This window comes from Oncorhynchus nerka, unplaced genomic scaffold, assembly GCF_034236695.1.
Source record: "Oncorhynchus nerka isolate Pitt River unplaced genomic scaffold, Oner_Uvic_2.0 unplaced_scaffold_4725, whole genome shotgun sequence".
NCBI lineage: Eukaryota > Metazoa > Chordata > Actinopteri > Salmoniformes > Salmonidae > Oncorhynchus > Oncorhynchus nerka.
In genome coordinates, this window is record NW_027036579.1 from 1 (window position 1) to 11,150 (window position 11,150).

The 11,150-nt window shown below is 54.0% G+C and overlaps 1 protein-coding gene across 1 annotated transcript; it reads left to right on the forward strand.

Annotated features, from left to right (window-relative positions):
- The first annotated feature begins 3,474 nt into the window (after window positions 1-3,474).
- On the forward strand, window positions 3,475-7,430 carry LOC135566487 (uncharacterized). The gene is made up of 4 exons (XM_065014188.1): window positions 3,475-3,534; window positions 3,646-4,032; window positions 5,627-5,900; window positions 6,364-7,430. Exons 1-4 carry the CDS (start codon window positions 3,475-3,477, stop codon window positions 7,428-7,430), a joined length of 1,788 nt encoding a protein of 595 aa, XP_064870260.1.
- The last annotated feature ends 3,720 nt before the right edge of the window (window positions 7,431-11,150 follow it).

Consider the following 11,150-nt stretch of genomic DNA (forward strand, 5'->3'; position numbering starts at 1 on the left):
TACCAGTCCACTGACAGTCCACCGTACCAGTCCACCGTGCCTGGCCGCTGACAGTCCACCCTACCAGGCCACTGACAGCCCACCGCACCAGGCCACTGACAGTCCACTGACAGCCCACTGACAGTCCACCTACCAGACCACTGACAGTCCACCGTACCAGACCACTGACAGTCCACCGTACCAGACCACTGACAGTTCACCGTACCAGACCACTGACAGTCCACCGTACCAGGCCACTGACAGTCCACCGTACCAGACCACTGACAGTCCACCGTACCAGTCCACTGACAGTCCACCGTACCAGTCCACCGTGCCTGGCCGCTGACAGTCCACCCTACCAGGCCACTGACAGCCCACCGCACCAGGCCACTGACAGTCCACTGTGACAGATCACTGTACCAGCCCACTGTACCAGATCACTGTACCAGCCCACTGTGATAGATCACTGTACCAGCCCACTGTGACAGCCAACTGTGACAGCCACTGTGACAGCCCACTGTGATAGATCACTGTACCAGCCCACTGTGACAGCCCACTGTGACAGCCACTGTACCAGCCCACTGTACCAGCCCACTGTGCCAGATCACTGTACCAGCCCACTGTGACAGCCCACTCTGCCAGCCCACTGTACCAGCCCACTGTACCAGCCCACTGTGACAGCCCACTCTGCCAGCCCACTGTACCAGCCCACTGTACCAGCCCACTCTGCCAGATCACTGTACCAGCCCACTGTACCAGATCACTGTACCAGCCCACTGTGACAGCCCACTGTACCAGCCCAATGTGACAGCCCACTGTACCAGCCCACTGTACCAGGCCACCGACAGCCCACATACCAGGCCACCGACAGTCCACCATGCCAAGCCACTGACAGCCCACTGACAGTCCACCGTGCCAGGCCACTGACAGTCCACCGTACCAGGCCACTGACAGTCCACCGTACCAGGCCACTGACAGTCCACCGTACCAGACCACTGACAGTCCACCGTACCAGTCCACCGTGCCTTGCCGCTGACAGTCCACCCTACCAGGCCACTGACAGCCCACCGCACCAGGCCACTGACAGTCCACTGACAGCCCACTGACAGTCCACCGTACAAGGCCACTGACAGCCCACCAAACCAGGCCACTGACAGTCCACTGTGACAGATCACTGTACCAGCCCACTGTACCAGATCACTGTACCAGCCCACTGTGATAGATCACTGTACCAGCCCACTGTGACAGCCAACTGTGACAGCCACTGTGACAGCCCACTGTGATAGATCACTGTACCAGCCCACTGTGACAGCCCACTGTGACAGCCACTGTAAAAGCCCACTGTACCAGCCCACTGTGCCAGATCACTGTACCAGCCCACTGTGACAGCCCACTCTGCCAGCCCACTGTACCAGCCCACTGTACCAGCCCACTCTGCCAGCCCACTGTACCAGCCCACTGTACCAGCCCACTGTACCAGCCCACTGTGACAGCCCACTCTGCCAGCCCACTGTACCAGCCCACTCTGCCAGATCACTGTACCAGCCCACTGTACCAGATCACTGTACCAGCCCACTGTGACAGCCCACTGTACCAGCCCACTGTGACAGCCCACTGTACCAGCCCACTGTACCAGCCCACTGTACCAGCCCACTGTGACAGCCCACTGTGCCAGCCCACTGTACCAGCCCACTGTACCAGCCCACTGTGACAGCCCACTGTGACAGCCCACTGTACCAGCCCACTGTACCAGCCCACTGTGACAGCCCACTGTACCAGCTCACTGTGACAGCCCACTGTACCAGCCCACTGTACCAGCCCACTGTGACAGCCCACTCTGCCAGCCCTCTGTGACAGCCACTGTGACAGCCCACTGTGACAGCCACTGTACCAGCCCACTGTACCAGCCCACTGTGACAGCCCACTGTACCAGCCCACTGTGACAGCCACTGTACCAGCCCACTGTACCAGCCCACTGTGACAGCCACTGTGACAGCCCACTGTGACAGCCACTGTACCAGCCCACTGTGACAGCCCACTGTGATAGATCACTGTACCAGCCCACTGTGACAGCCCACTGTACCAGCCCACTGTGATAGATCACTGTACCAGCCCACTGTGACAGCCCACTGTGACAGCCACTGTACCAGCCCACTGTGACAGCCCACTGTACCAGCCCACTGTGACAGCCCACTGTGACAGCCCACTGTGCCAGCCCACTGTACCAGCCCACTGTGCCAGGCCACTGACAGTCCACCGTGCCAGGCCACTGACAGTCCACCGTGCCAGGCCACTGACAGTCCACCGTGCCAGACCACTGACAGTCCACCGTACCAGACCACTGACAGTCCACCGTACCAGTCCACTGACAGTCCACCGTACCAGTCCACCGTGCCTGGCCGCTGACAGTCCACCCTACCAGGCCACTGACAGCCCTACGCAGGCCACTGACAGTCCACTGACAGCCCACTGACAGTCCACCGTACAAGGCCACTGACAGCCCACCAAACCAGGCCACTGACAGTCCACTGTGACAGATCACTGTACCAGCCCACTGTACCAGATCACTGTACCAGCCCACTGTGACAGCCCACTGTGACAGCCACTGTGACAGCCCACTGTGATAGATCACTGTACCAGCCCACTGTGACAGCCCACTGTGACAGCCACTGTACCAGCCCACTGTACCAGCCCACTGTGCCAGATCACTGTACCAGCCCACTGTGATAGCCCACTCTGCCAGCCCACTGTACCAGCCCACTGTGCCAGCCCACTCTGCCAGCCCACTGTACCAGCCCACTGTACCAGCCCTGTGACCACTCTGCCAGCCCACTGCCAGCCCACTGTACCAGCCTGTGCTGGATCACTGTACCAGCCCACTGTGACAGCCCACTGTACCAGCCCACTGTACCAGCCCACTGTACCAGCCCACTGTGACAGCCCACTCTGTAACTGTGCCAGCCACTGTACCAGCCCTCCTGCCAGATCACTGTACCAGCCCACTGTACCAGATCACTGTACCAGCCCACTGTGACAGCCCACTGTACCAGCCCCTGTGACAGCCACTGTACCAGCCCACTGTACCAGCCCACTGTGACAGCCACTGTGCCAGCCCATTGTACCAGCCCACTGTGCAGCCCCTGTGACAGAACCCACTGTGACAGCCACTGTACCAGCCCACTGTACCAGCCCACTGTGACAGCCCACTGTACCAGCTCACTGTGACAGCCCACTGTGACAGCCCACTGTACCAGCCCACTGTACCAGCCCACTGTGACAGCCCACTGTACCAGCTCACTGTGACAGCCCACTGTACCAGCCCACTGTACCAGCCCACTGTGACAGCCCACTCTGCCAGCCCACTGCGATGACTCACTGTGACAGCCCACTGTGACAGCCACTGCTTACCAGCCCTGGCAACAGCCCACTGTGACAGCCCACTGTATCAGCCCACTGCTGACAGCCACTGTACCCCAGCCCACTGTACCAGCCCGCATGACGGCCATGACAGCCCACTGTGACAGCCACTGTACCAGCCCACTGTACCAGCCCACTGTGACAGCCCACTGTGATAGATCACTGTACCAGCCCACTGTGACAGCCCACTGTACCAGCCCACTGTGATAGATCACTGTACCAGCCCACTGTGACAGCCCACTGTGACAGCCACTGTACCAGCCCACTGTGACAGCCCACTGTGATAGATCACTGTACCAGCCCACTGTGAAAGCCCACTGTGCCAGCCCACTGTGCCAGCCCCTCAACACCAGCCCACTGTGCCAGGCCACTGACAGTCCACCGTGCCAGGCCACTGACAGTCCACCGTGCCAGGCCACTGACAGTCCACCGTGCCAGACCACTGACAGTCCACCGTGCCAGGCCACTGACAGTCCACCGTACCAGACCACTGACAGTCCACCGTACCAGACCACTGACAGTCCACCGTACCAGACCACTGACAGTCCACCGTACCAGACCACTGACAGTCCACCGTACCAGACCACTGACAGTCCACCGTACCAGACCACTGACAGTCCACCGTACAGGTCCACCGTGCCTGGCCGCTGACATTCCACCCTACCAGGCCACTGACAGCCCACCGCACCAGGCCACTGACAGTCCACTGACAGCCCACTGACAGTCCACTGTACCAGCCCACTGTGACAGCCCACTCTGCCAGCCCACTGTACCAGTCCACTGTACCAGCCCACTGTGCCAGATCACTGTACCAGCCCACTGTGACAGCCCACTCTGCCAGCCCACTGTACCAGCCCACTGTACCAGCCCACTGGGCCAGCCCTGTGACAGCCACTCTGCCAGCCCACTGTACCAGCCCACTGTACCAGCCCACTCTGCCCAGATCACTGTACCAGCCCACTGTACCAGATCACTGTGCCAGCCCACTGTGACAGCCCACTGTGCAGCCACTGTGACAGCCCACTGTACCAGCCCTGTACCAGCCCACTGTACCCAGCCCACTGCCGACAGCCCACTGTGCCCAGCCCACTGTACCAGCCCACTGTGACAGCCCACTGTACCAGCCCACTGTGACAGCCCACTGTGAGCCCACTGTACCAGCCCACTGTGCCAGCCCACTGCTGACAGCCCACTGTACCAGCTCACTGTGACAGCCCACTGTACCAGCCCACTGTACCAGCCCACTGTGACAGCCCACTCTGCCAGCCCACTGTGACAGCCACTGTGACAGCCACTGTACCAGCCCACTGTACCAGCCCACTGTGACAGCCCACTGTACCAGCCCACGGTGACAGCCACTGTACCAGCCCACTGTGACAGCCACTGTGACAGCCCACTGTGAAGAGCCACTGTACCAGCCCACTGTGACAGCCCACTGTGATAGATCACTGTACCAGCCCACTGTGACAGCCCACTCTGCCAGCCCACTGTACCAGCCCACTGTACCAGCCCACTGTACCAGCCCACTGTGACAGCCCACTCTGCCAGCCCACTGTACCAGCCCACTGTACCAGCCCACTCTGCCAGATCACTGTACCAGCCCACTGTACCAGATCACTGTACCAGCCCACTGTGACAGCCCACTGTACCAGCCCACTGTGACAGCCCACTGTACCAGCCCACTGTACCAGCCCACTGTGACAGCCCACTGTGCCAGCCCATTGTACCAGCCCACTGTACCAGCCCACTGTGACAGCCCACTGGAAGCAGCCCACTGTACCAGCCACTGTGACAGCCCACTGTACCAGCTCACTGTGACAGCCACTGCAGCCCACTGTACCAGCCCACTGTGACAGCCCACTCTGCCAACCCACTGTGACAGCCACTGTGACAGCCCACTGTGACAGCCACTGTACCAGCCCACTGTACCAGCCCACTGTGACAGCCCACTGTACCAGCCCACTGTGACAGCCACTGTACCAGCCACTGTACCAGCCCACTGTGGCGCAGCCACTGTGACAGCCCACTGTGGCAACCACTATGCCAACCCACTGTACCAGCCCACTGTGACAGCCCACTGTGATAGATCACTGTACCAGCCCACTGTGACAGCCCCTGCCAGCCCACTGTGATAGATCACTGTGCCAGCCCACTGTGACAGCCCACTGTGACAGCCCACTGTACCAGCCCCACTGTGACAGCCCACTGTGATGAATCCACTCCTTGCCAGCCCACTGTGACAGCCCACTGTGCCAGCCCACTGTACCACTCACTGTGCCAGCCCACTGTACCAGCCCACTGTGCCCAGCCCACTGTGCCAGCCCACTGTGCCAGCCACTGTATCAGCCCACTGTGCCAGCCACTGTGCCAGCCCACTGTATCAGCCCTGTGCCAGCCCACTGTACCAGCCCACTGTGCCAACCCACTGTGCCAGCCCACTGTGACAGCCCACTGTGACCAGCCTGTATCAGCCCACTGTGCCCAGCCCACTGTGCCAGCCCACTGTATCAGCCCACTGTGACAGCCCACTGTGTAGCCCACTGTATCAGCCCACTGTGCCAGCCCACTGTACCAACACTGTGCCCAGCCCACTGTACCCAGCCCACTGTGACAGCCCACTGTGACAGCCCACTGTATCAGCCCACTGTGCCAGCCCACTGTGCCAGCCCACTATATCAGCCCACTGTGACAGCCACTGTGCCAGCCCACTGTATCAGCCCACTGTACCAGCCCTTGAAGTGTACCTATATGATGAAAATTACAGGCCTCTCTCATCTTTTTAAGTGGGTGAACTTGCACAATTGGTGGCTGACTAAATGCTTTCTCACCCCACAGTATTTCTTAATTCCGTTTGTTTTACTTTGAGAATTTTGTTTAGTCTTGTGAATTGAACTGCACTTTTTGAGATAGGAACAGAAACATTTCCATACCCCACAATAACATTGACTAAATATGTGACCTATACAGTTAAGTTGGATCAGAGCAGCTGTAACATCAGAGCAGCTGTAACATCAGAGCAGCAGGAACATCAGAGCAGCAGGAACATCAGCAGGAATATCAGAGCAGCTGGAACATCAGCAGGAACATCAGCAGGAATATCAGCAGGAACATCAGCAGGAATATCAGAGCAGCTGGAACATCAGAGCAGCTGGAACATCAGAGCAACTGGAACATCAGAGCAGCAGGAACATCAGAGCAGCAGGAACATCAGAGCAGCTGGAACATCAGAGCAGCAGGAACATCAGAGCAGCTGGAACATCAGCAGGAACATCAGAGCATCTAGAACATCAGCAGGAATATCAGAGCAGCTGGAACATCAGAGCAGCAGGAACATCAGAGCAGCAGGAATATCAGAGCAGCTGGATCATCGGCAGGAATATCAGAGCAGCTGGAACATCAGCAGGAATATCAGAGCAGCTGGAACATCAGCAGGAATATCAGAGCAGCTGGAACATCAGCAGAATATCAGAGCAGCTGGAACATCAGCAGGAATATCAGGCAGCTGGAACATCAGCAGAATATCAGAGCAGCTGGAACATCAGCAGGAATATCAGAGCAGCTGGAACATCAGCTGTAACATCAGGCAGCAGGAACATCAGGAGCAGCAGGAACATCAGGCAGCTGGAACATCAGAGCAACTGGAACATCAGGCAGCTGGAACATCAGAGCAGCTGGAACATCAGAGCAGCTGGAACATCAGGCAGCAGGAACATCAGAGCAGCAGGAACATCAGGACAGCAGGAACATCAGAGCAGCTGGAACATCAGAGCAGCAGGAACATCAGAGCAGCTGGAACATCGAGCAGCTGGAACATCAGCAGGAATATCAGAGCAGCAGGAACATCACAGCAGCAGGAACATCAGCTGGAACATCAGGCAGCAGGAATATCAGGCAGCAGGAACATCACAGCAGCAGGAACATCTGGCTGGAACATCAGAGCAGTAGGAACATCAGAGCAGCAGGAACATCAGAGCAGCTGGAACGTCACAGCAGCAGGAACATCAGAGCAGCAGGAACATCAGCAGGAATATTAGAGCAGCTGGAACATCACAGCAGGAACATCAGAGCAGCAGGAACATCAGCAGGAACATCAGAGCAGCAGGAACATCAGCAGGAACATCATGTCCTTTATAGATGCAGCTGCAGTAGTAGATAATTGTTCCCTTTCATAATATATGCATCCTAAAGGGCTCCCTTAGGAAACCTAACCCTTGACTTTTCCACAATTTGTTATGTTATTACCTTATTTAAAAATGGTTCAATTCAATATTTTCCTCGTGAATCTACACAATACCCCATAATGACAAAGCGAAAAAGGGATTTTAGATTTGTTTTTTTAAATGTCTTAAATTCAAAACAAAATACCTTATTTAGATAGTTTTCTGACCTTTGCTATGAGACTCTAAATTGAGCTCAGGTGCATCCTGTTTCCATTGATTTTCTGAGATCGTTCACTCCATTGAGTCCCACCTGTGGTAAAGTATATTGATTGGACACGATTTGGAAAGGCACACACCTGTTTATTTAAGGTCCCCAGGTGACAGTGCATGCCAAGCCATGAGGTTGAAGGAATTGACCGTAGAGCTCGAGACAGGATTGTGTCAAGGCACAAAGATCTGGGAAGAATACCAAAACATTTCTGCAGCATTGAAGGTCCCCAAGAACACAATGGCATCCATCATTCTAAAATGGAAGAAGTTTGGAACCACCAAGACTCTTCCTAGAGCTGGCCTTGGTTAGGGAGGTGAGTAAGAACCAGATGGTCACTCTGACAGCGCTCGAGTTCCTCTGTGGAGATGGAGAACCTTCCTGAAGGACAGCCATCTCTGCAGCACTCCACCAATAAGGCCTTTATGGTACAGTGGCCAGACAAGTCATTCCTCAATAAAAGGCACATGACAGCCCACTTGGAGTTTGCTTAAAGGTACCAGCTAAAGACTCTCAGACAATGAGAAACAAGATTCTCTGGTCACAGTGAAACTAAGATTGAACTCTTTGCCCTGAATGTAGCGTCACATCTGGAGGAAACCTGGCACCATCCCTACGGTGAAGCATGGCCTTGCGGCATCATGTTTTCAGCGGCAGGGACTGGAAGAATAGTCAGGATTGAGGCAAAAAGATGAGCAGACAAGTACAGAGAGGATCCTTGACAAAAACCCGCTCTCAGAGCGCTCAGGACTTCAAACTGGGGCGAAGGTTCACCTGCCACCAGGACAATGACGACAAGCACAGAGCCAAAATAACGAAGGAGTGAAGCCGGGACGGAGTCTCTGAATGTGTTGGTGGCTAACTGAATCCGGACTTGAATCAGTCAGACATCTCTGGAGAGATCTGAAACAGCTGTCTTGACAACGCTCCCCATCCAACCTGACAGAGCTTGGGAAGGGATCTGCAGAGAAGAATGGGAGAAAACTACCCAAATACAGGTGCTCCAAACTTATGGCGTCATACCCAAGATGACTCGAGGTTGTAATCACTGCAAGGTGCTTCAACAGTACTGAGTAAAGAGACCTGAATAGTATGTACATTTTCTATTTATGTTTTTTACATTTTTAATACATTTGCAAACATTTCTAAAACCTGTTTTTGATGTGTCATTATGGGGTGTTGTGTGCAAATGTATGTGTAATTTTTTAAATAATTATTCTTTTAATAAGGCTGTAACATAACAACATGTGAAGAGTCAATGTGTCGTAATACTTTCTGAATGCACTATAGTGCACTACCTTGGACCCAGGGCCTAAAATGAGGAATAAGGTGCCATTTTGGACACAAACCACCCATTCTCGCTGCTATAGTCTGATGTCATCAATCTGTGGTGGCAACAGTGAGGAACCCTGGGTACTCTGCATGAGATATGACAAATAATAACACAGTGTTCTGATCTCATAGACCTATTCCCTCTATTAATATTGATCCAACCAAATAGCATCCATTCACTACTGTTGAACAGGGCCCATAGGGAATCGGGTGCCATTGAACAGGGCCCATAGGGAATCGGGTGCCATTGAACAGGGCCCATAGAGAATGGGGTGTCATTAAACAGGGCCCATAGGTAATCGGTGCCGTGGAACAGGGCCCAGAGGGAATCGGGTGTCATTCAACAGGGCCCATAGGGCATCGGGTGCCATTTAACAGGGCCCATAGGGAATCGGGTGCCATTGAACAGGGCCCATAGGGAATCGGGTGCCATTCAACAGGGCCCATAGAGGATTGGGTGTCATTAAACAGGGCCCATAGGGAATCGGGTGTCATTAAACAGGGCCCATAGGGAATCAGTGCCGTTGAACAGGGCCCATAAGGAATCGGGTGTCATTAAACAGGGCCCATAGGGAATCGGGTGTCATTAAACAGGGCCCATATGGAATCGGGTGCCATTTAACAGGGCCAATGGGAAATCGTGTGCCATTTAACAGGGCCCATAGAGAATCGGGTGTCATTAAACAGGGCCCATAGGGAATCGGTGCCGTTGAACAGGGCCCATAGGCAATCGAGTGTCATTAAACAGGGCCCATAGGCAATCGGGTGTCATTAAACAGGGCCGATAGGGAATCGGGTGTCATTGAAAAGGGCTCATAGAGAATTGTGTGTCATTAAACAGGGCCCATAGGGAATCGGGTGCCATTGAACAGGGCCCATAGAGAATTGTGTGTCATTAAACAGGGCCCATAGGGAATCGGGTGCCATTGAACAGGGCCCATAGAGAATCGTGTGTCATTAAACAGGGCCCATAGGGAATCGGGTGCCATTTGGGATGCAATCTTTATTTCCTCTGACAGTTGTACTGCTGTATTGTATTGTTCCAATCAAAACTGCAGCACATAACCTACTGAACTGTAGCACCTAATGGCACCTAACGACAATGACAACTGAAGCACCTAATGGCAATGGCAACTGAAGCACCTAACGTACTGAACTGAAGAACCTAACGTACTGAACTGAAGAACCTAACGTACTGAACTGAAGAACCTAACGTACTGAACTGAAACAGCATGAAACTCTTATACAGCTGATGTCATCCAACCCCAACTGGCTCCCCATTCCCTTTATAGTGCAGTACTTTACTGGGCTCTGGTAAAAAAGCAGTGCACTATTTAGGGAAAAAGTTCAAATTTATACTCAGATGTAACATACTGAACTGAATCATTTTCCTTCAGTAGGAAAGTCTGTTACAGCTGAAGTATGATTCAAACACAACTGGCTCCCAGAACTCCTCTCCCTGCCAGACCTCCTTTCTCTGCCATCCACTTAACTGTGGTCAGCTGGGGGAGAATCAGAGGAAGTTATTACATTTTAACGTGGGGCCGATTAAGAGTGAGGACTTGTTAGCATTTCCAGCTAGCTTCTGCTCTGCTCCACACATGGTGTATGATATGTCAGATGTGGTAACAATGTAGCTACACCACATAAATCACTTGTTTAATATTTGATTTCCATTGGATCTGACACTGACTCATTCAGAGGGATGAAACTCTCTCTCTACCCACAACCTGCCCCTTTTTATTTATTTTTATTTGACCTTTATTTAACTAGGCAAGTCAGTTAAGAACAAATTCTTATTTTTTTTTCAATGACGGCCTAGGAACTGTGGGTTAATTGCCTGTTCAGGGCAGAAGGACAGATTTGTCACCTTGCTAGCTCGGGGTTTGAACTGCAACCTTCAGGTTTAGTCCAACGCTCTAACCGCTAGGCTACCATGCCACCTCCTCAACCAAAACCTGCTCCTCCCTCAACCACAACCTGCCTCCTCCAAA

Excerpts from the sequence above, each read along its gene's own strand:
- LOC135566487 (XM_065014188.1), top strand. The coding sequence starts at position 3,475 with ATGACGGCCATGACAGCCCACTGTGACAGCCACTGTACCAGCCCACTG. Across the intron at positions 3,535-3,645 it reads GCCCACTGTACCAGCCCACT|CCACTGTACCAGCCCACTGT; the intron begins GTGACAGCCCAC and ends CCACTGTGACAG. Across the intron at positions 4,033-5,626 it reads GTCCACCGTACAGGTCCACC|CCCACTGTGACAGCCCACTG; the intron begins GTGCCTGGCCGC and ends ACTCCTTGCCAG.